Source organism: Pyxicephalus adspersus, chromosome 2 (assembly GCF_032062135.1).
Source record: "Pyxicephalus adspersus chromosome 2, UCB_Pads_2.0, whole genome shotgun sequence".
Lineage (NCBI taxonomy): Eukaryota > Metazoa > Chordata > Amphibia > Anura > Pyxicephalidae > Pyxicephalus > Pyxicephalus adspersus.
Window position 1 is genome coordinate 63,771,517 of NC_092859.1, and position 26,462 is coordinate 63,797,978.

The 26,462-nt window shown below is 39.3% G+C and overlaps 1 protein-coding gene across 3 annotated transcripts in view; it reads left to right on the top strand.

The window, feature by feature from the left end:
- Nucleotides 1–26,462, top strand: part of ARHGAP26 (Rho GTPase activating protein 26) — a 405,537-nt gene that overhangs the window by 44,248 nt on the left and 334,827 nt on the right. The window contains exon 2 of one of the 3 annotated variants that reach the window (XM_072400904.1): nt 19,986–20,103. The exons of the other annotated variants lie outside the window; for them this stretch is intronic. Coding sequence (XP_072257005.1) covers nt 19,986–20,103 — 118 coding nt within the window. The remainder of the gene's footprint in view (nt 1–19,985; nt 20,104–26,462) is intronic. 3 annotated transcript variants of the gene reach the window in all.

Consider the following 26,462-nt stretch of genomic DNA (forward strand, 5'->3'; position numbering starts at 1 on the left):
TTTGTTCAGAATCTTTTTTTTCTAGGTTTTTCCCCTTTAAAATTGGGTGCGTCTTATAGGCCGGAGCGTCTTATAGTCCGAAAAATACGGTATGTGATAAAGTGGAGGGATAGACAGGCTTTTATAGGCAGGATTTTAAAAGTGAATAATAATTTTTTAATGTTGTATAGTATACTCCTTTACTTTACATAGATTAACTAAGTAGTGATATACAAACAATTTAGCTTTGTGATTACATATACATATTTTTACATTTAAAGTATAGTATCAACATAGGTTTTTTGCAAAGGTCTCAAGGTCCCAATGCATTTCGCCCTTAGGCTTCTTCAGGGGACGATTCTTGGGAGGTCTAACTCTCTCGAGTGGAGCGCAGCTTCTGTAGTCACTGTTTGTCTGGGATCATCATAGAGCTCCGCTAGTTTCTCAAAAAGGGTAGTAACATTAGTCTCCTTGAGCTGGAAAGCCCATGTCTGTGGCTCCTCCTGGAGGAGTGAGATCATTTTGCCAACTTTAGTGCATTCCTCCGCAAAAGTCAGGGGCTGCAGAGAGAAGTGGAGCCGACAGGCATGGCAAAAGGCTCGAAATTGGCTCAAAATGATCTCCTCAGAACTGGGCCGGCAGAGGTAACATGGTTTCCGGAGCTGGAACTTATGATAAAATGGGATAAACTGGCACATTGGCCAGGGTCACTTGTGGGCTGGACAGGGTCTGGATACTGTTCTCCAGTTGATAGTAGCCCTTTTGCACCTCTTGCACTGAGATCTTCAACTCAGAGATCTGCCTACACCGTTATTCTTGCGGAGAGCTGTCCCCAGAAGCCTGCATGTTTCTGGCTGGATGATCTGTTAACAGGAACACTGACACAAAAATAGGGGTTACTGGTTACCTATGGCATAAATAACTGGTAGTACTAATTTTGCCATGTCTTGCCCCACCCACTTTTTTTACCACCAGGCAACAGTTTCTCCCCACCTGGCTGAAAAAAATTCTGAGGAGAACACTGTAGGTATACAGGACTGGAATACCCAGACTTATTTTCTTAGCGTATTTGAAGCGTAAGAACCAATCACATCATTTTTTTTACACATATATAAGTTACTGCACAAACTCAAGTAGATCGCTTCAGTTTTATGGTTAGATTGTTATTCTCTATTCTGTCCGTTCAGAGGTGTTATTGGTTTTTTGGAAATGTGCAGGAGGCTGGACAACTCAACTTTTCATAGACTCTTAACCATAGTAGGAATAGATTGAATCAAAACTATTTTTTGATTTGTCATCCTGTTTTCCAAGAAAGCTTTTATCTGATCTCCATGACAACTCAAGGGCTTCATTCCACAGCATGGACCCCATTGTCAAAAAGAAAAGGTTAGCTTTGTGCATACATTGCGCCTCTTAAACAGCAGGCATTTCTTATTGGTTTTAACTTGTGTGTTATGCCGTTATTGAAGAAGATATAAACCTGCATATTTCAAACCTAATGGAAATAATATACTCTGTATTGATGTGTGGTGATACCAATGTTCCACTAATACCAAGTATGGATAAGAAAAAAACATTGATAGATTCTGTTGTACCTGGGGATGTTACACTAGTCTGGTTAGATCTGAAATGCTGTCAGATATGTGGAGGGAATTACACCTCATCCTCATCATTTATTTACCTGTATAGACCATATTTAATACATCAAAAAGCATTGCCTTTAATTTTATCTTGTGAAAACTTGGTGGTCTCATGGTCAGACCATGACGCAGTTTGGGCTACGTTGTCTTCCCTTTTTCCTAAGCCTGATATGTTTAGATGGTCACTTCATGATTCCCTGCTCAGTAACCCTGAGGTGGATCAAAAATTACAAGGGTTTTTAGTTTAGTACTTTTCTTTAAACCAACAACCTATGACATCACCTTTTATGCTATGGGCGGCGCATAAGACAGTGGTAAGGGGACAACTCATACAGATAGCTTCACAGATTAAAAAGAAATGTAGGGCAAAGGTAATGGAGTTAGAATCCAAATATGAAGAGCTGCGTACGCAGTACAAAGCCTCAATAAATAAGAGTATAAGACGACAAATGGAGGAGGTCCGTACACAGTTGAATCTTTGTACAGCATCCATTGCCGAGAAAACGTTGAGATGGTCAAATAATTTTATAGATACAGTAATAAAATGCATATATTATTGGCAAATTGGCTGAGGTACTCAGAAAGATGCCCAACTACCTATAGGCTTCAGGTCAGTGGGATTGGACCCACTGGTAATCCAATGTATATATTGCAGGAATTTTATAAACATCTGCAAAAACTGTACCAAACCCCTTGTTCTATTGATAAGAGAGCTCTGGATACATTATTTCGGTCTATAAACCTTCCAAAAATTACCGCTAGTAGACTGAAAATTATGGAAGCCCCTATTACTGTGTTGGAAGTGACCAAAGCTATTGGGGATCTTAGACCCAATAAGAGACCATGACCTGATGGGTTCACAGCTGTATATTTATAAAAAATACCAGCAAATAATAGGACCTTATTTGATGAAGACATTTAATGGGATCTTAAAGGGGTAAGGCCTGGATTCTAGCATGTTGGAAGCAGCCGTCTGTATGTTGCCAAAGCCTTCTACCGACACAATTAATTGGTCTAATTATAGGCCGCTCTCTCTTCTTAATGTGGACGCAAAGATTTTGGCGACAATCTTGGCGTCTTGATTGGAAGGTGGTATAGGCGATATAGTGTCGGCTGACCAAGCGGGTTTTATACCCGGCAAGCGGGGGATAGCATACGGAGGATACTGCATCTAATCCAACAATCTAAATAAAATAAGGCTTTTTTGCTGAGCCTGGATATAAGCAAAGCATTTGACTCAGTATTATGGCCATATGTTATGTCATAATAAATAAATAAATAGGGCTTTGGATCGAACTTTTTGTAAATGGGTGTCCTCACTGTAGGATTCCCCTAAGACGTTTCTCTATAGGCAGGGGTACTAGGCAGGGTTGCCCACTGTGGCCACTGCTTTTTGCACTGGCAGTGGAACCCCTGGCTATAGTCATCCGAAATCAGGTTGACATTCAGGGTATAGAGATGAATGGGGAACAACATAAACTCTGCCTATTTGCAGACTATATTCTCCTTAGTCTTATGAATCTATAGGTAACTTTGCCCAATTTGATGGAGGTACTGGAAGAATTTCAGGCCTTCTCGGGGCTTCAGTTAAATAGCTCAAAATGTAAGGATCCTAATATTATTTATAAACGTGAAATTGCTTAAAGAATCTTTTCCCTTTCTATGGGAGTCAAAAAGACGTAGCTTATTTGGTTATATATATCCCCCCATCATATGATCTTTTGCATAACGTTAATATCCCTGATTTGGTGAAACACTTGATAGGTTTATTAGAAACATGGAAACGCTATCAAATCGCATGGTTGGGTCGTATAGCTTCTATAAAGATGTCCTGGTTACCAAAGTTCTTATATCCATAGAGTGTTCTTCCATTAGCTATGCCTAATCATGTCTTAAAAATGTTAGAATACATTTGGGGGGCAAAACGCCTACGAGCCCCTAGACATACTTTATATCGATCCAGGAATTTGGGTGGCCTATCGGTGCCGCATTTGAGTTCATATTATGAAGCTGCCCAAGTTATTCCTTTCTTACAATATCATGCCCAAAAAAAAATTCCTAAATGGGTTTCCATTGAGAAAACAGTGGTGGCACCAATATCAGCGGAAGCATTACTCTGGATTCCAGAAATACATACAATGGTTCCATATTACTAACCCAATATTGAGACATACATTAAAAATTTGGAATTCTATTAAACATACGGGGGGCCTTATGTCTGGTCATAGCCCAGTAAGTTCTATAATTGGGAACCTGTTGTTTCCCCCTGGTCTGGAAGAACCGAGATGTTTCTCCTGGTGGGTGGAAAAGGACTTATATAGAATTTGTCATTTTAATAACTTGGCAGGTATTCTTTCTTTTAGTGAGATTAGAAAATAATATGAAGCCCCACCGGAGGAACTCTTTAGATATCTTCAGATCAGGCATTTCGTACAAACTAGGCTGAGATTAGCTGCTGGAACTTATAATATGACGTGGTTTGGGAGATTGTGTGTACAGAACGCAAAGGTAAAAGGAGTTTTATCGGCTGTGTATAATATTTTAGTTCAAACCAGTATGGCAATACCATCCTATATATACAAATGGGAGGCAGATATGGGCGTGTTATTGGAAAAGGAAGATTGGAATCAGACATGGTCTACGGTGGCCCATAGTAGCATTAATGGTAACGCTTCAGTGGTAGAAACTAATTATAAATTAATGTTAGGATGGTACATGGTCCCATCTAGGCTTGCTAAGTTTCAGCCGACCTGTATGGGTAAGGGCTTTAGGGGATGTAATACAGCAGGAACTCTCTATCACATATTGTGGGAGTGTTTTAAAATAAGAAAAATTTGGACGAGAGTATATCAAAAAGCTTACAATTTAGTGAGTTGCGCATTTCCTAAAAAATCGGCAGAAGCACTTCTGTGTTTGAAACTATTAGTCTGTACTAATATTCAATTTAAATTGTAAACGTATCTGTTCACTTCAGCCAAAATGGTTTTGGCTAAGGCATGGTGGTCTAAAATCCCCAATAAGCAACAAGTTAAGAATAAAATGTCCTGGTTTCTAGTGAATGAAAAAAATGACAGCGATATTGACTGCTTCGGTTCCTAAATTCCAAAAAATATGGTCACCATGGATTGAGCACTATATGCCTAACGGCTGGGATCGGTCAATGTTGACCATATAGTGGCATCATTGATTAAGTAGGTTGTAACATATGTTCCCTTTTCATATGTGGTTCCCTGGTCTTTGTGTTTTAGTGTTCTCTATGTAATATGATAAGATAATTTCAGTATATATGTCATGTTTAACTGATTGGCAAAAAAGTATGCTATAATTAGATAAAGTGAAAATAGAAAATATTAGGAAAATATGCCGTGTTACTAGAACAATATAAAGTGAAAAAGAAAGGTGAACTCTTATTGCATTCCTAAGTCTAAGGGAGTAATGAAGATTGAAACAATATGGAATGAATAATTGTTAAAAAATAAAGTATGGAAGGCTTTTCCCTCTCTCTCCATATATCACTGAGAGATATTACACTAATTACACTAATTTAAATATGATTTGGATGCGGATTTTTTTGCCCTTCTCTTCCTTTTTAGAATGGAATCACTAAATAGAAGAAGTGTATTATTCCTTTTGTCTCCTCTTATTAATAAACCAACTACACATTTGTTTTGGGTAAGATAATAGGTAAAAGGTTATAGTAGATAATTTTGTCACTGATGAATATATGAGGGGGTGGGAGTGGGGAAGCAGTCGACAATACAGGGATTAACCAATTAGGAGTATACTGTGTAATGAGATATTAATTTTAATAAAAGATAGAAGTGAGAAATGTTAGAAGTCAAGATTGACATAATTAAAGAAATTTGAAGAATATGTTGTATAGCGATTATACTGTTCTGTTATAATCTGTTGGAATATGAACGATTTATGACAGAATTTTTATTGGTTCGTTTAATTGTATGATTAAAATGAAAACTAATAAAGAAATTGAAACAGAAAAATGCATTAACACATACCTTTTTATTAAAAAAAATATTTTAGAACCTTTGAGAAGTATTGTGTAGTTTTTTTTTTTTTTTTTATTTTAAATTGGTGCATTGAAATTCAATAGAAGTTTAACTAGATATTAGAGTTATCTGAACATTCATGCAGCACCTCTGTTAAAGCCCCAATGCCAAGCCAGTTTATTTTAGTGTTCAAACTTGTCTGCTTACTTCTGATACTTCTTCGTCTATCAGTTAGTTTGGTTGCTCCATGATTATCTTAATACTATGGGCACAGTAATGTCCATACTTGTGAGGATTGTACTTGTGAAACACTCATTATGACATATTGGTAATATTTTCCTATTGTGGGGTAACTCTGATTACAGGTATGAACAAAGTAAGGGGATATTCTTAGATTAAGAAAAACATTTTTTCAATAACAGGTGTGAACAAAGTCAGGGGACCTTCTCAGATTATGGGAAAATATTATTAATATTAACCCCCCTAGCGGTATTCCCGAGCGTGACTCGGGGTGGGAAAAATTGCCAAAAGCGGTAATCCTGAGTCACACTCGGGGTACCTTTGGGGGACCCCCTTACCTTATCCCTGCGCTCCAGCGGCGATGTGTTTGCTAACATATTACTTGCCACCTTCACTCTATAAAAGAACATATCCTAAAATACATTTTTTATTTTGTTTTATGCAGGTACGCTGGACAACAACAAGGTGCTCCACACCTGAGGTTTGCAAGAGTAACTTCCAGTAAACACACCACCCCCTTTGAGTAAATCCCAAACAAAGGAATATGGATCAGATATAAAAAAAAAAAAAAGAAAAAAATAGTTTTTATGTGCTTTTGTCAGAGACATTCTGACAAAACAACCATAGGGTAAAAATTCCAAAACTTTATCACACAGGGAAAAATAAAGGTAATGCAGATTTAATACTTCCTTAACTTCATTTCTTAACCCATTTAACTTTTATTGTCAAGGAGCATTAAATCTATATTTTTAACCAAAAATGAAATGTCTGCCTTTTAAAATTGAACAATAAAAAAAAGTTCTGGGAAAGAATGGCCTTCCCTTTAAATGGTCCTTTCCAAAAGGCAGTTTCTCTAAAAGACTAGTGATTTGTATGTTAATAAATCACTTAACAATGTGCAAGTCAGGCTCTTGTGTTGTGCCTTTGAATTTTTGAGAGAGACCCCTGGCTTGCGCTTATGAGGATGGGTCCCCCAACGTGGTGAATACACCTCAGTATCACGTCTGTATGTTTTATATGGACGTTGGTTTATCCTCTTTTCACAAAGGGACAAACAAAATCTGTCAATATGGCCAAATAGTCCACAAGCATAGCATCTTATCTTGTGAAAGGCATTAACACATTTACTTACTCCTGACACAGGTTTAGGCTGAGGACCTGGAATTTTTCAATACAAAGGAATGGTTTTATTAAATTTGTGACCTTCCCTACAAACACTGGATGTGGACCCTGTTCTACTATACAAACAAGGCACACCAGTTTCATTTGCATGGGGGGGTTGTATAACTCTCTCCTTACATGAAGATACAAAAGGACCTTCTATTCTGCTAACAACCTGCTCCTTCTCCAGAGGCAATGTTTTTTTCTCTCTTTGCATTTGCTGGTTACTCTTGGCAATGGCAGCAGCCTTACTGATGGACATGTCCTCTGCACAAGCTGGTGCAGTGTTTTTACCTTGGTCCAATTGGTTGGAAATGGCAGCCCTTCCTTTCAGAACAGTAATGGTTTGTATCAGTCCTGCCTCTCTCTGCTTGTACTTGGTGTGGTCATTGGGTTTGCCTTTTTTTCAGTTCTGCGATTTGCTCTTGAGCAACTTTATAGGCACCAGTAAGGTGACCACACTCAGTCTCAGATTTCACTAATAACTGCTTGTATTTAATTAGGTCATCTTGAGCAGATCTATAATTTTTACCTTGCTTTTCATGAGAAGATCTGATCATCTCATGTAAGGTGAAAGTGGTATTTAACTCATGAAGTAAATCTTGGTTGGCTGTTTCCATTTTTATTATTTTCTCTCTAGAACTCTGTACCAGGTCTGCTAATGTATCTGGCACTTATGGCTATGCAAGCTTCATACATACCTGCCATTGCTAGGCTTTTCAACTTTTTATTCTTTTTAAAGGTTTTAGTTTGCTGGTCAAATAGTTCCTGCACATATGCCCATGGAGACTCTTTAAATTTTGGATTTGACGCAAAGTTGATGCTTTTATGCTTAAGAGCGTAAGCTGACACAAACCTTCCCAAACTGGATAAGGATGCCATTTCCAACAGGCCTGTACCTGGTATTTGCAAACTTAGTATATTCTAAAACTTGTTAGATAACTAGTAATACATAATAAAATATAGGGTGACCACTTAAATAAACTTTAAACTAAAACCCAAAATGTAAATAAAAATCAAGAACAAAAAGAGAAATGGCAGATAAAGTTATGCCACTCTAGGCTAACACCTTTTGAAGAACAAAGACCTGATAGAACAAAGGGTCCTGTTCACCATAAATATCAAATACACTGACAACCGTCTGATAAGAACAATGGTTACCTTTACAGTAAATATCAATTTAGAATGCTTTTGTCCAAAACAAGAACCAAAATATCACTATATGTACTATACTCCATCAATCAGACTTAATAATACCTGAGTATTATATCCCAGTTAATGATCCCAAGTGTATCCTCCCTCAGCTAATTTAAACCGGTTTATTAGAGGTACATCCAATACATTTTTATTTTGGGATTTCTATACATACATATAACAAAGTATTGCACATACAGCAAATACTCAAGCATGCAATGACGTATGGCCTCTTACCAATACCCCTGCAGCATACAATATCGAATACAATATCACTGTGGTTTCAACTCAGCCTGTATTCACTTAACTCTATTTTTACATAACAAAAAAAAATAGAACCTGTTTGAATGAACCCACTAATTTGTGTTTCCTTCATGGTCGCCACTGTTATTTTAGGAATATTTATCTGCATAAATATGGAAATTATATCCCCTATCAATGCATATAGATATTCAATTAAAGAAGGTTCATGCACAAATAATAGCTAGTCACTCAACAGTTTAATTAAGAAAACAAGGTGAAACAAAGTACACAGTGATATTGTTTGATATCTACTAGATTGTAAGCTCTTGGGGACAGGGTCCTCTCCTCCTGTATCACTGTCTGTATTAGTCTGTCATTTGCAATCCCTATTTAATGTACAGCGCTGCGTAATATGTTGGCACTATATAAATCCTGTTTAAAAATATTAATAATACTAATCTACACATAGGAACTTCAATCAATGATATCTATATATCACATGGACATAAAGTTATTAGTAGTAACCCCTTGTAATAATCTAGTAACTACTTAGTACAAAGTACATCAAAACAATATAACAATAATAACATAGACATATACTGAACAATATAAGAATGCAATTCAGGAATGTGTTCTAGCTACCTGTAAAGATGTTGAAGGCTACCCCAGGAGCCTGATTCCCTAAGAACTCCCATCATTCCCTTTCCTCTCTTGTTATATTCCAGCTCCCCTTTTATATAGTTAAGTCCCATTAGGTAACATGGGGACTCTTGGATTGGTTAGTGGGTGTCTTCTGTACAATGACAATCAGTTGGCAGACACCCCACTAGATTAGGATTGGTTAATGTAATTTGATGGACCTCCCAACTAAATTTGATATAAAAAATTTCTTGCTGGAATCTAAATTTAGCGGTCAACAAGAGGTCCAGCTGGGTTATCAACCCAACCCATCTGTTTGATTATGCATCCATCTTCTGCTGACTCTGGCTTGATGGATTATTTGCCCCTTGAAGGCCCTACTAGTGATCTGTTCTTTCATCTGTTTGTTTGTTTGTGGTTCCTTGGCAAACCCAAACCCTCTATCTGTATTTACTACCTCTTGTTATTCCTGTGAAGTCCTTGAATTAGAGACCCCCTAAGCGGGCCAGAGGCCAGTACAAAGATAAAACAGGTTTTCATGCTTACAACATTCCTGCACCTATACACATACATTATATATACCTTTATATCTATCCACATATATCTATAAACAATCTTGAGGTGCAACATATGCTAGCTCTCTTTCAACCAATGCTTAGTAGAAATTCAATCTCCCTAAATGGTTTGATCTTTGCTTCCTCTCTCTTAACCCCTCAAAACTTCCTCTTTTATTTTATCTTAGCTTAGTAAGTGTTCAACAATTTATCAACAGTCAACCTTATAATTCTCCTACTGGAAGCATTAGCAAGAGGGGGAAAGAATTACTTCCCTTCTCCCCACTTCGTGTACAACCAACTTTCATTGTGTCATCTTTGTGAGAAAAAAAAAGTTCTCCCATAACAATATGTAATATTATAATATTTCTTTGTGATTATGTGACTTTAGCGAGGGAAAGATAGTCCTCACCATTTCCTCATTTAATAGCAACTCTACATAACAATCTACTTCATTCTCTATCATCCCCTAACTCCATGAAATTAGAATTCAGTTTATTTATTTATAATTACCATCTATTCAGCGAAACATTTATATATATGTCCTAAAAAAAATTTTTTTTACTACATATAACAATGACAATACTATGACAATACTATGACAATACTATGGCAAAGGCACAAAGTGAATTGGGGGGTAGTAGGCAAACTCTATAATCAATAACATTGCTAATGGTATAATTATATGGTCAACAATGATCGATCCCACTCCATAGGCATGTAGTATTCTGTCCATGGTGACCATTTTTTCTGAAATTTAGTTACAGAGGCCATCAACAAAGCCCCCATCTTCTCATTTACTAAAAACCAAGACATTTTGTTCTTCACTTGCTGTATATTAGGGACTGTAGACCTCCAGGCCTTAGCCAGAACTATATTGGCTACAGTAAACAAATATGTCAATAATTTAAATTGGTTCATAGTACAAATAGATGGTTTCAAGTTCAAGAGTGCTTCAGCTGGATGTTTAGGAAAAGAACAACCCACTATGGTGTATGCAATTTGATATACTCCCATCCAAAACTTTCTAATTTTGGGGCATTCCCACCAGACATATTGATGTGTTTCTGAGGTGTTACAGCCCCTAAAACAATTGCCCTTACAGTTTGACTGAAATTTGGTAAGCCTGGATGGTACCATATACCATCTCATCATTTTAAAATTAGTTTATGCAGCTGAAGCAATTATTACTACAATGAGCTATTGTATGACAAATCTGATCCCAATCCTCTTGTTGAAGCGTCTCACCCACGTCCCCCTCCTATTTCAATATATATGAAGTGGTAGTCATGTTAATCGGAACTAAGCTTATTATACAAAGCCGATAATACTCCTTTGGAATTTGGGTCCTTTATACACAATTTTTTAAACAATGTCATGTTATAGGGACTCTTGATCCTAATCTAGATTGAACGAAATGCTTAATTTGTAGGTACCTAAATAATTCCGCCGGGGGGGGGGGGGATTCATACTTCCCACAAAATTCACCAAATGGAATTTTCCCAGACCGATTTAAAAAAAGTATGGATTCTGTAAAAGCCCTTCTCCAATAACCAAGCAAAATGCCCTGGCTCCTCCATGCCAGGGGGGAACAATGGATTCCCAGTAATCAGGGCTACCGGAGTATAGGGAAACATAAAGTCTCCTGTCAGTTTAATATTGTTCCAAATTTTCAGAGTATGTTTCTATATAAGGTTAGATATACCACACCCATAACCCATATACCCATAACCCTGAGTAGAGCTTCTACCAATAGTGCTGCAACCATTGCATTTTCGATATTTACCCATTTAGGTGTATGATTCATAATATAATACGGTAAAAAGTATACGCCTTATAATACGGGCTCAAATTTGGTACTGATAGGCCTTCTATACTCTTGGTTCAGACCAAAATATGCCTAAGAATACGTGGTTGTTTTCCCCCCAAATAAACTCAATCATATGCTGTAACAGTTTAAGTACCTCAGTAGGTAATGCTAATGAAAGAACGCTCATGGGGTACAAAAATTTTGGAAACCAGGACATCTTTATAGAAGCTATCCAACCCAACTATTTGATATAGTTTTCATGATTCAAAGAGACCTATCTAATTTTTCACCAGATCAGGTATATTGGCAGCATATAATGCCTCATAAGTAAAAGCAATATATACACCCAAATAGCTAAGCCTTTTTATTTCCCATTGAAACAGAAAATTTTCTTTGAGTGTTTTTACCATTTTTTGGTGCCAAAATAACATTTAAAGCCTTACATTTTGAGCTATTCAAATGAAACTCTGAAAATGCCCCAAAATTTCCATCAAATTAGGCAGAGAAACCATGGGATTTGTCAAACTGAGAAGTATGTCATCCGCAAAGAGGTAGAGCTTTTGTTGAATGCCTTTCACCTCTATTCCCTGCATATCTACATTGTTACGAATTGCTATAGCCAGGGGCTCCACCGTCAATGCAAACAGCAGTGGTGGTAGTGGACACCCGTCTAGTACCTCTGCCTATCAAAAAAACTGTCTGAACTGAGTGATAACCCATATATTGGATAAATGCTTTAGGATAAGCATATAAGGAGGATACCCATTTACAGAAGTTTGGTCCAAAAGCCCATTTGATAAGTAAAGACATAGGGTATGACCATAATACTGAATCGAACGCTTTACTAATACCCAAGCTTAATAATAATGCTGAGGTTTTGTCTTGTTTAGCCTGGTGTACTAAATGTAGTACCCTCGGTATGCTATCTCTTGCTTGCCATCCATGAATAAATCCTGTTTGGTCGGTTGATACAATATCACCAATAATCCCATTCAATCGGTACGCCAAGACCATGGCCAAGATCTTGGCGTCCAGGTTAAGTAGGGAGATCGGTCTATAATTAGACCAGGTCGTTTTATCAGTGGAGGGTTTTGGTAACATACAAAAAGCCCCATCCAATATACTAGGTTCCAGTGCCTCCCCTTTGAAGATGCAATTAAAGATTTCCAAACATCCTAAAATCTGTTGATATTTTTTTTTATAATAAACTGCCGTAAATCCATCAGGTCCTGGATGCTTGTTAGACTTCAGGCGTTTAATAGCTTGTATCACTTCAGGTAAGGTCATTGGGGCTTCCATTTTCCCTTTTGCACATGAATTAAGTTCTGGTAGCTTTATGTTCCGAAAAAAGTTGTCTAAGGCTCTTTTATCGAAAAAAACAGGGGTTTGATATAATACTCACAAATGATCATGAAACTCCTGTAATATATGTTTTGGATTGCTTGTCAATCCTATCCCATTAAGCCTAACTCTTGAAAAATGTAAATGCCTTTCAGGGTATCTCAGCCTATTAGCTAGCATTGTATGCATTTTAATACTATATCTATAAAATTAATTTTTAGACCATCTCAGCATTTTTGCAGCTTCTGATGCTGTGCAGAGAATAAGTTGTGTACGGTTCTCATTCAATTGTCGTCTTAAACTTTTACTCGGTGAGGCTATGTACTTGGTTTGTACCTCCTCATACTTGATGTCCAAAGCTTTAATAGTGGTCCTAATAGTGGCAGTGTTTTTTAATCTGCGAGGCCATTTGAATTAGTCTCCCTCGAACTACTGCCTTATGCGCTGCCCAGAGTATAGTTGAAGAGGTCGCAGACTGTTTATTTAGTGCAAAGTATTCAGCCATAATCCCCTTTAGTTTTGGTCCACATCTGGATTGCTTAACAATGAGTCATTAGATGACCATCTAAATGAGTCTGGGTTCAGAAAGAGGGACGATAATGTAGCCAAAACAGGTCAGACCATGAAACAGCCCGAATATCTCGGGTTGTTACCAAAGGCAACGTCCCTTATTATATAAAGATGTGGTCTATATGCGTTACCAATTGATGAGGATGTGAGAAATAAGTATAATCTAAATCTTTAGGGTATAGTTCCCTCCACAAATCTTTTTATATCTCATATCTAAATAAGTAGTCTATTGGATGTACTAGTATCTCTAAATATATCAGTACCCATAGACACCTTTTTCCTGTCCAAATTTGGCCTCAAGGGTACATTAGTATCGCCACATAATATCAAGATAACCTGTTCATATTGGCGTACTAAGTTCATAAGGCCTTCAAAAAAACGTAACCAATTGTCGTTAGGAGCATAATAAGACATCAAAGTTCCCACCAGAAGCAAATGGCAACCATCCCCATCAGCTACCTCTTTATCTTATTGAAATGACACTATTTTCCTAAAACCAATTACCACTCCTCTCCGCTTTACTGCGACACTTGCCCTAAAAACAGTGGGGTAGGCGGCATGAAAGTATTTCGGGCAAGAAGCAGTAGAAAAATGTGTCTCCTGTAGGCATATATCTGCCTTTTGTCTATGGAAATATTGAAGTGCTTGTAACCTCTTGACTTGAGAGATGAAACCCTGCACATTAAGAGATAAAATTGATATTACCATTTTATCATACTTTCATGTCGCTTATAGAATGATTCTATCATCAATATTTGTACCATGAGCCACCTACCTAACATCAAGAACAATAGGGGATCGACAAAACAAAGACCAAGAAGACAAAAACCACACAAGATTAACACTATACAACACATATTCCCAAGCAATGTGGAATTGGGACCTTTTCCCACCCCACACCCTCTCTACTTGACACTTCAGCCCTCTAGTGCCCACAAAGGGGGATAGAAATCTTTCTGACACCCCAAAAACCACACTAGACCTCAAAAACATTGAGGATATTCTATTGGCAGTAGGAGTACGCAGTGGCTTCCACGCCAGGACCTAGGCTATTTTAAAGTGCCTAAAAAAAACCAAACATCTTTCCATGTGTGATCAATATCAAACAGATAACATGATCCAGATTGCAATAAAAAACTTTATAGCTCATGTAAACCCACAGAAATATCTATTATATGGATAAAGTGACTTCAGCCTTACAAAATCATACAGTGCCTAAAAAGAGCATACATATGATAAAAACAAGCATTAATTCAATATGAATATTCAAGTACTACTCTGGGAGAATCTCAGACGTTTAAGTGATGTTGCAATCTTATGTTTCTTGGTCCCCTTTTGTTGCTGGAGAACCTCTGACCGCAATGTGGGGGAAGAAGTACTTTCTACAGCTTTTGATTTCTCTGACTGATCATTATCCAACAGTCCTAATGCTTGAAAACACACTTTAGCCTGGTGAAGAAATCGCTTGCATTTTGCCTTCATAAGAGAAGAGCAATTTAAAGGGGAAGCCCCATCTATGTGGAATTATCTGCATCTGTAGTGTCTGTAGGTAGGGTTTCAGTTCTCTATGGCGTATTACTGTTGCCGGTGCCAAATCTGTAAAAAACTGGATATAATGTCCTAGAAAAGATAAAGGCTCTTTCCCCTAAGTCGCTTTCATTAGGATATCTTTAACTCGACAGTACTGCAATTTGACCACTATATCTCTTGGTGGGCCTTCCAATTGTTGTTTTGCCAATGTACGGTGTACACAGTCCAACTCTAGATATTCTGCAGGTATCTCGGCATAATTCTTTAAAAAGCATGGTTACTGCTGTATTAAGTTCAGTTATGTTTTCTGGTAAGCCACGGATGCGAAGATTTGAACAGCAGGAACTATTCTCATAGTCCTCTAAATTATAATGTAAGAACAGTACCTCCTATTTCAAAAACTCTATATCGTCTTCATGCCCCTCCAAAACAGTTGTGGCGTCATCCATTCTCTATATTGCACTATATGCTGGCCCAGTTCTCTCAGCTCTTTAGAAAAATGCTCAGTAATTTTTTTTTGTAGTATTCTCCATAGCTATTTTCAGCATTGTTTGAAATCTATCAAGGAGATTATCTGGGTCAGATACCTACTGTTGATGCTCAACTGCAGCTGGGGTTGAAGGAGAGCTCCCTGGAAGCATGTCCAACTCATTAGAGCCCTCTCTCCTCTTCTCCTTCATAGGAGAGGGAGAGAGTATGTCCATCATCCTATTTGCTCTGCACGCTGTCGCGGTTTGAACTATTGCCCAGGGTTGCCGGATCTTACCCCGTGTTGGCATCCCTGCTTCTCCTCCTCAATTCCCCTACTGTGATACCCGCTTTCCAGATATTTGTTGGTGCGCCTGCTAGTTAGCCTTCTTTGTCCCAGCTTGTAGTGGACCTGGCTCAGGGCGTTACCATCCGCCGACAGAAATGGGATTTTTTTTTAAATTTTTTTTTTTTATTAAAAATAGAAGTTTTACAATTTTTTCAAAGAGGAAAAAGGACACAAACAAGTCAAAATGAAAAAGAGTCAAACATAGTGCTTTGCATTACTAGTAAATGGGCCTTTCACCAACACAAACATTTTGGCTTCATACACACTAAAAAGACAAACATTCTTATATATTAAAGATAGATAAAAAAAGAAAAGGACCTGCTTAGGAGGAGAAACAAAAGAAAAGAAAAAATAGGGGAAGACAGAATAGAGGTGAAAGAGAGGCCGGGAAAGGTTATGGACAGAAAAAGGGAGGATCCATAGTTGAAAATATCCATAGGGGCAAACACAGCATGAGAATCTCCCAAAGCGAGAGTAAGTTCTTATCAAAGTCAGCAGGCAGATAATTGTCTATCCAGGGGGCCCAAACCACCTGGGAGTTGCCCATGGTATCATTCAATTTAGCTGCCAATAGTTGTTTGAGAAAATACCAGTTATTCTTTTGTTTTACTTGGTTCACCGTGGGTTTACTTGAGGACCAGGCCTTTGCTAGTGTTTGCTTGGTTGAGTTAAAAACAAAATTCAGGAGCTTAAATTGGTGCTTGGTACATTTAGAAGGTTGAAAGAGTAGTAACATCGCATAGAGTGTCCCAGTAGTGTGTACACTAGTTAATAGACTCCAGTCCAGAAACATTTTATTCTTGGGCAAGTCCACCATACATGGTAAAGCGTTCCCACTTCTCCACATTGTCTAAAGCACAGATTGGACACCTTTTGATTAAATTTCGCAAGTCTAGCTGGGACCAAATACCATCGCATGAGCAGTTTATAATTAGCCTCATGATAGCCTGCATGGACTATGCCATGTGCTACCGTGTCCCAAATCTGTGGCCATTTCGTATCATCTAATGGTGTACCAATATCCTCTTCCCACCTGGCTACATACCCTGGTTTACTGGGCGCTTCTGCTGTTAGCAGGGAGTTGTAGATTAGAGAGATAGTTCCCTTACCCAATGGGTCTCTTATCACACTTCCCCTCAAAATTGGTGTGCGACAATGGATTGTGGATGTGCTTAAGTAAAGACTGAACATAATTTGTGGCACCTGCAGATAGGAGAATACACAGGAGGTGGGGATATCATACTTATCTTGTGTCAACCACTCGCTAAAGCGAGATGGTGTTTCAAAACCTAGTATAAAACCAGGGTTGCCCACTATGGTAGCCAGTGGGATATGCGGGGATATCAGAGCACCAGAATATTTACCATCATCCCATATTTTCATAGAGTGTTGTGTAATAGGGCTGGAAACCTTCTTTCTGGGTTGTGGGTGGATCCAGAGTAGGGTTTCCAATGCAATTGGAGATATTAAGTGGGCTTTCAAATCCACCCATAAAGGTTTATGTATCTTAGCGTGAAATGCAGCTAGAGCGGTCAATTGAACCGCCCTATAATAGTACAGGATATTAGGCAAAACCAGGCCTCCAAAGACTTTAGGTTTGTACAAAATCCATTTTGCTACCCTAGGTCTGGATCCCTGCCACACAAAATCTGAGCACAAACTGCAAGGAGCGTAATAAATAGTGATGGTATCACTACTGGGAGAACCCAGAACGGGTACAGAAGCCTTGGAAGAGCAGTAATCTTCAGGGCTGCAATCCTACTAAGCTAAGAAATATGATACCTCTTCCAAGACTCCAGAGTTGCCCTGATAGATCCCAAAATGGAAGCATATTTAGCAGCATACATTGTTTCATATGACGCTGTGAGGAAGATATCTAGGTAGGGCAATTTAAATGGTTCCCATTTGTATTGAAAGTTGGCCTGCAGGCAGGTTTGCATTTCTTAGGTAAGTGAAACATTTAGGTGCCCTAGACTTGGAATAGTTGACCGACATGCCAGAGAGAGCAGAAAAGGATAGGAATATTTGACCGAGATTAGGGAGAGAGATTACAGGGTTTGTGAGAAAAAGGACTACATCATCAGCAAGGAGACCTAACTTATGGTGGTATCCACCAACCTCCAATCCTGTAACATCCAGGTTCGACTTAATCAGTAACGCCAAAGGCTCTATGGCCAAAGCAAAGAGCAAAGGGGATAGTGGGCACCCCTGACGCGTACCCCTGGCAATCAAGAAATATGCTGAACAGAAGCCCACATATATCACCTGGGCTCTAGGATCTGTGTATAAAGCTTTAACCCAATAAAGAAAATTGGGGCCAAAACCCTACTTATCAAGAAGGGTGAAAAGATATGACCAGGACACCCTATCAAATGCCTTACGAATGTCTAGGGACAGCAGCATTGCCGGTTTTTGCCTATCTTTAGCCAACTGAATCAGGTGAAGCTACCTGTGGACATTGTCCCCGGCATGTCTTTGAGGTAAAAACCCAACCTGCTCACCACCTATTAAACTGCCAATTTCAGTGTTGAGGCGGGCAGCCAGGATTTTCGCCAATTTCACATCCAAATTTAAAAGTGAAATTGGTCTATATTTTGACCAGGTGCTATGGTCCAAAATGGGCTTGGGTAGCATACAAATGTTTGCTGATGGTGTCTGTTCCAAAAGACTCCCCTGTTAGTAGTTGAATAAAGAACTTTACAAGTCGGGGAGCAAGCAGTTCAGAAAAGTTTTTTATAATACAAGGAAGATGAGGGCCCAGTCTCCTGTGTGGTTTTAGCATTTTTTTTAGCCTGTTGGACTTCTGCGTGTGTTATGGGTGTTTCTAAGAGAGAGTGCAAGGGCTCCGTTTTGCGTGGGAGGTTAATATTCTGCAGTTTAGTACGTATCTTTTCAGGGTATGAATATCATGTGCCTCATATAGTTTATGTAGATGCGTATGGAATTCATTTAGAATCTTGACGGCATGGTTGGACAGGCCAGAATTGGGTATATGCAATCTATAGGGTCTAAAATCTCTAAAGTCAGAGCGCAACCTCTTGGCCAACATAGAGTCGGGTTTATTGCCCTTGGTATAGTATTTGTTACGGGTCCACCTAATCTGCTTGTCTGCCCGGTCCGAAAGACATACATTTAATTCTTGTCTAGCTTTTTTTAGTTGTTTTCGCAAAGAAGGAGTAGGTGAGGCTTTGATATCAGTAGACAAATTTCCGGGTAGCCAATTGTAAAAAGTGGCATCGTATGACCGTTTTTTGTGCATTCCACAATGTACTCATGGAGTCCGCACCATTATCATTTACCAAAAAAAATTCTTTCAAGGCATTACCAATCTCCAAGTTCGCGTCAGGGTCACTCAGTATCGACTCGTTAAGAGCCCACTGAATATCCCTTGGTTGGTCATATGAAGAAGATACAGACAAGATGACTGCATCATGGTCTGAACAGGATACGGAAAGAATGTCACAGGAAATAGTGGAGGATAGGAAGTTGGTGGATACCAGCACATGGTCTATTCTGGAGGGTGAGGGTGTGAATAAAATGTGTAGTCACATTTGCATGGTTGTAGTTCCCTGCAGCTATTAGCACTATATATTATCAGCACTGCTGCTCTGCACACAATCTCATCTGGGACTGAGCCACACCATACCTGGAAACTTCATGTATCTATTACATAAGATCCCTAACTTGCTATATTAGGGTCTTAGTAAATCTGCTACAAGATTGTTCATACTATAGAGAAGAGTTCAACTGCATCTTACTGCAAACATCCCTCGGAGGCATCATACCCTCCTGACTTTGCAGAAAAAGCATGGAATACTACCTTACAAGATCATATACAACTTGTGCAAGTGACCAATACATGTTGTCAAAATAACACCCCTGAGGAAGCCATATTTGGCGAAATGCGTCGGGTACTACTAGCAACATGACTCCATGGTTAAAAATTCTGTATGGCAAGTAAATGTTTATGACTGATGAGTTGCTGCATGTCTAGTGCCCCCTGTGGCCTATGTTGGACCACAAGAAACTACTGTGGTCCAATTTGACTTCATAATTTTCTGTATTGTATTCAGGGCTCCAATTATATTGCTGCTGACCACTAGATTGTATAGTGGCCTTTTTCTTATGGTATGTTTCACAATGTTTGTTTTATTTACAATATAAATATACTGTTTGTGCCAAAAAACCCTGCCCAATCTTTCTGTTTGATTTTTTGACTTTTTCATCCATCCAGCTATAAGCCAAATTATGTCTCTGCAGGAACTTAGCGAAAGAGGTAGGAACATTAACACTGCGTTGGACAGGTGGGGTCTGCTTAGCTTGCCGCCTATCCAGAGAGGGATTGATTATCATGTTGGAATCACCAGACATTATCAAGGTACCCCTCTGATGCTGTTTAACCAATGTGATCAATTGAGTAAAAAACTGCATCTGCTTGGTGCTGGGAGCATAATAAGATACAATAGTAACCGAAACCTCACCCAGTAAACCTACTATAATAAGGTACTGGCCTTCTGTGTCTTTAATTTCTGTGTCTTTAATTTCTAAATCACATGTAAAAGGCAACGGTTTTCGGAAACTGACTAATACCCCTTTCGTCTTTATTGGCCCATTTGCAACAAAAACCTGTGGGTATGAGTTGCTAAAATATCTCTTGGAGACATATTATATCTACATGCTTAGAATGAAAGAACCTAAAAGCCTTAGTACACTTATGCGGGGAGTTCAAGCCCTGTACATTCAGGCTCATAACATTTATCGGCATAGCAACCAGTACTTAAAAGCTCTTGATTGTATCTTACCCCATAGCCAGATGGGAAGTGTGTGAATGGTCCTCTCAGAACCAAGGGGAGAAGAAAATGGGAGAGGAACAGAGAGAGAGGAAGGACTTAAGTAGTCCAAAAGGAGGGCAAAAGAAGAACAGAGCAAAAAAGACATCTTACAATAACAACATGTAGAGCATAACATTAAGTCATGAAAACATAGGCCCAGCATATAGGTGGGAACAAGAGTGGGCCACAGCCACCCGGCAACACCAATTGGGGGATATGGAGCGCGCAGTGGCGACAACCCCAAAAAAAGAGCCTAAAAAAGGGAAAAATACCCAGTCAACAGACATCATATTTAGAAAAATGCTGAAGGAACAAAATTTCATGCCAGAACGTGAAAAAGCAATATAGCCAACTCGGAGCCATCCCTCACAACAAAAAGGATGATAGGCAAAGATTCAAAAAAGAAAAGCGATATGGGCAGAACAGCAGTGTCATGTATATGGGCCTGATGTTTCCTCTGCTGCCTGGTCACGGCCTCGGCGGGGAGATCCTGAAGCTGCAGGAGCTTGAGAGGTAGAGCAATCCATAAGACCCAATTCACAAAGACATTGAGTAGCTTCCTCAGGGGTAGTGAACGGGTAGGTTGCACCTTGGAAATGGAAGGACATCCGAAAGGGGAATCCCCATCTGTGTTGTACATGATGTTGGTGAAAAACTTGGATGAACGGCTTCATGGCCCTGCGCTTTTGTATAGTGGAAGAGCTAAATCTGCAAAGACCTGATAATTATGGACTTGAAAGGATAAAGGTTCCTTTTCTCTAAAGCAGCGAAGAATATGTTCCTTTGTACGACAGAACTGGAGCTTAATGATAACATCAGCTCTATGAACTCTGTCCACCTCTAGTCGCTCTACAGGTACATCTGGAGCTAATTCCTGTAGTAGAGCTCAGATAGTGGATGATAATGTGCTCAGGGAGACCCCTTATGCGTAAATTTGAGTGGCGTGCAGGATTCTCAGTGTCCTCCAATTTGTAGTGCAGGGTTTCGATTTCAAGCCTTAATGAATCAATATCTTCTTCCTGACCTTCTAAAACTGTGGTAGCAACATTCATATAGCCTTCTAATTGTGCTGTACGGTGGTAGACTTCTTTCATTTCCCTAATGAAATATGCAGCCAATCTGGTAAACTGATCTTCCAAAGCCTTATGTAGTATGGATTGGAAGTGCTCTATGGAAAGTGAGGCAGAGGAATGAGCTATCTCAGCTTGAGATGATGAGGGACCTGCTATCATGGAAGGGAGCAGGGAGTGATCAGATGCAGGAGAGAGTGAAAATTCAGCCCCAGGATCATTAAGATCAGGCAATTCAGCCCTACACAGGGCTTCTTTGCAGTGCCCAAAGGTGTTGCTATCATGAGGGGGATGAACCGCCTTGAATCCCGCTCATACCTGGGCTGGATGCTGCCAGCAGACAGGAGATGTCTTCAGCTGGCAGGTTTGACTGGTCTGCTTGCGCGCTGGACGGGCCCGCGTAACATGGGAGACTCGCAGGCGCCATCTTGAAAAGGAGCCTGGCAGAGGCCACACCGCGATCTTGTTTTGCCTGCCCCTTCCTGGAGGCTTGAGAGTGAGTGCCCATAGTGAAGCAATAAATCTGCTGTGTCCTGGACCGGGAACAGAGGGTAAGTATGACGCTGTGCATTTCCGTTAGCTTCTCTTTTATTCAGGGTGGTGCAGAGCTCAGTTAGACAGCAGCCATCACCAAGACCTGCGCATGCGCACTCCAGAAAAGTGAATTTTTTAAGTCTGTTCTACACAAGCACACTGAAAAATATATTTCTGTGGGTAATAGATTTTAAATTTAGTCTATGTGGCTCACAGCTAATGTTAAGAAAAAGCCATTAAGAACAAGAAAAGGGAATTCAAAAAATATAAAAAATAAGCATCACCTTCATCGTTTGACAGCTATAAAGAATATAACAAAAGATGTGAAAAGGAGATAAAATGTGCAAAACTTCAAAATGAAAGACAGATTGCAAGGGAAAGTAGATCAAACACCCAAATTTTTTTAAAATATAATAATAGCAAAAAGATCATATCGGAGCATGTAGACCCCTTAAAGGATGCCTCTGAATTGGTAACTGGGGATAAAAATAGGCGAATCTACTAAACACCATCAAAACGCACTGCCCTGTTACACATTACTGCCCACTTCTAACACTTGAACCCCAATTTCTCTGGAATGGGAGGGTAGAAAACTAAAGAATGTGTGGGGAACATCTGTGGATAACACCCCCTAAAATTTTATCACTACGGTTTTATTAGAACATAAAAAACTCTGCCCATCAAAACGAAATTTGGGTACTGGAAGTCATGTGTAACAGTAAAGTGTGTTTTGATGGGCAGAGTTTCTTTATATTGTAATGTTGTGGTGATAAAAGTTTAGGGGTCTTAGCCACAAGTGCCCCCCACTTGCACCTTGAAATTAGGGTTTAAGTTAGGGAAGAGGACGGTTTGATGGGCAGAGTTTTTTTATGTTCCAATATTAATTACTATAGTGAGAAAATGTCACTGCCTTAAACAGTTCACAATGGCTCAAAATTGATATGATTGAGAAACAGTTGGGCCAAATTAAAGTTGACAAAGCACCAGGACCTTATGAATTACATTCATCTGTTCTCAAAGAGCTTAGCTCCGTTATTTCAAAGCCAATATTTCTAGAATATTAGAAGAGATTTTTAGAGACTCAATAATCACTGGCATGTTACCAATGGATTGGCGTAAGGCCAATGTGGTTGCTATCTTCAAAAAGGGAGCAAAGTCGTTACCAGGTAACTACAGACGGGTTAGTTAGTTTATTGTCCATAGTTGGAAAGGTTTTAGAGATTTTAGTAAGAAACCGCATAGAAGAGTTTCTGCTAGAAAATAATATTATAAGTGATGGTTAGCATGGCTACGAGAAAGCCGAAGTTGTCAAACAAATTTACTCTCTTTTTATGAGGAAATAATTAAACCGGTACACCATGGAATAGCAGTGGATTTAGTGTATTTGGACTTTGCTAAAGCATTTGACACAGTACCCTAAAGACAGTTATTATGCAAGTTAGAGTCAATAGGTTTAGAAAAGTCAAGCTGTAAATGGATAGAGAACTGGCTTAAAGGCTGCATCCAGAGAGTAGTGATAATTAATTCATCCTCTGGATGGTCTAAGGTATTAGTGGTGTACCAGTGTTGGGACCTTTACTGTTTAACATCTTTATAAATGATATAGAGTTTTGCATTAAAAGTACAATTTCTGTGTTTGCAGATGACACTAAACTATGTAATTGAATTATGTCCATATAGGATGTCTATAAACTACAAGCAGACCTTGATGTACTGTTTGATTGGGCGGCCAAGTGTCAAAAGACATTTAATATAGATAAATGTAAATGTATGCACTTGGGAGCTAACATGTATACTTCATACTGCCTAGGGAGAATACAGTGGGGGGGATCAGAAATGGAAAAGGATCTGGGGGTTCTGGTAGATCAAAGACTTAATAACAGCATGCAATGCCAAGCTGCAGTATCAAAAGCTAGCAAAATACTTTCTTGAATCAAGAGGATTGGACTGCATAGATGGAGATATAATCCTGCCCCTGTACAAAGCATTGGTCAGACCACATCTGGAATATGGAGCTCAGCTATTAGAAGAGATTAGCTGAACTGAATCTATTCTCCTTTGAGAAATGATGTTTAAGGGGGGATATGATCACCCTGTATAAATATATAAATGGTCCATATAAAGGACTCTCTTCCCAATTATTCACTTTTATAGATTATAACAAAGAACAAGAGGGCAGTCTTTGCGTATGTAGGAAAAGAAGTTTAAGTTCCGGATAAGAAAGGCATTCTTCACTGTAAGGTCTGTGAAAATGTGGAATGGGCTCCCTCAGGAAGTAATTTCAGCAACTACTATAGATTGCTAAAAAGCTGAATGTTTTTCTATAAGCACAGAATATAGCTGGGTATTAATGCTTTAAAGTAAAAACAACATAGACTGTTGATCCAGGGAACATCCCATTGCCTCATGGAATCAGGAAGGATTTTTTTCCACTGTTGGAGCAATTGTACCAGGGTTTTTTGTTTGCCTTCCTCTGGACCAACTATGTCCATATGGTTTTATATTTGGGATATTTTTATTTCCCTAGTGGTTGAACTAGATGGATGTATGTCTTTTTTCAACTTGATCTACTATGTAACTCTATAATGATGCCATGCTAAAAAGTTTTTAGGTGGGAGGGTGGTGGTTATACATCTGTTCCCCACTTGCACCTACATTTTTGGTTTCCTGCACCTCCCCATTGCAAATAAATTGGGATTCGAAGAACAGCAGCAGAAAGGGTAGCATAGTATCATTAATACAATTATAGTTTTGTGAAAGGTAGGTAAAAATGTTGGGGCCCCACCCCCAATGCTCCTTGCTATGTAATTGGCCCCGGAAGTCCTTTGTTTGCATTTTCAATTTTGGGCTGCTTGGTTAAACTGCAACCCAAATGTTCAATTTCCACAAGTTTTTAAACTTGTGATCCCCGTATCTTGAAATTCTTTAAAGAAATTGTGGTAGCTATGAGAGTACTCTGTGTTGCCTAAAATTTTCAAGTCATTGCAAACAACAGTTTAGGGGATCTGAAAGATTGAACACAGTGAGCTGTTAGGCTGCAGAATCTGAAAAGCAGACTTTACACAGACATTGTGCTTTCACACTGTGGGTGGATAAATTTCACAGGGAGTTTTTATTTTGCCCATAGAATATGGGCAGTGATGGGAGGGGGGCACTCTCTGTACTACCTCCATCTGCTATCACATGCATGATGCTCCTAAAGCAACACCACATTTTACCATTATATAAAGGGTGACCTTCTCCTTTTATATAATAGAAAAATGTTTTGTTTTTTGTTTTTTAAATTGTGGGGGTAAAGACTGCAGGGTAAATCTGCAGCCTCCTGGGATATTTGTGTCACATATTCAGGGTGGCTGTGGGCTGCTTCTATTGGGCATAATGTAAATAAAGTGCTCAACTTAAGGCATGCCCAATGAGATCAGTTCTTGATGAAACGGTGAGTATCGGCAGTGGACAGATCAAGCAAATTTTTTGCCAATGGCCATTAAAAATAACTTCTTTAATTTTCGCAAGGTGTAGTGATTCCCATTTTCTTCAAAAAAGGCTTAGCTATGCTAACAAATCCTTGGTCTCATTGCTACGGAAGATGGAAAAAACATCTACTTTCTTGATGAAGTAGGTTTTAACATCTCAATGAGAACCAAAAGGGGGGGACCTCCTATTGGGCAAAGGGCGGTGCATGTTGTGTCTAGAGTGCATTCCAGAAATTATTCAAATTGTTGTGTGAGGAATAAAAATGGGACCCTCCACTTTAACCACCTAGCCGGTATGCCCATACGAAGGTCGGGCAAAAAAAAATGGCTAGGATGGTTAACCCCGTAATTTTATCACAGCCTTACCTCCATGGTCCCGCTGTGCACATCCAGCGGGACCATGGAGGTAAGGATTCCAGCGTCGTCTTCCTATTCCAGCGTCGTCCTCCGTCCAGCATCGTCCGTCAATCTCCCTCTCCAGCGTCGGGTGCCAGCGGGACCGGTAAGATGCCTGCCGATATCTTGTGTTCCGCTGCCCGGCATCTTGCGTTCCGCCGCCCGGCCGGCTGAACACAAGATCCCGGCCGGCTGAACACAAGATACCGGCCGGCATCTTACCTGGTCCCGCTGATGGTCCACGTCCGTCTTCGTCCAGCGCCGGATGATCTCTGAAGGGAGAAGCCGTCCGGCGGAGAAAAAAAACGGAAGGCTCCTCCCTGCGTGTGTGATGACGTCGGCGCGTGTGCGGGAAATTCAAATAGAAACTCATTCATTCATTTTGTATTGGATTCAATACAAACTCCTGTATTCAATCCAATACAAAATAAT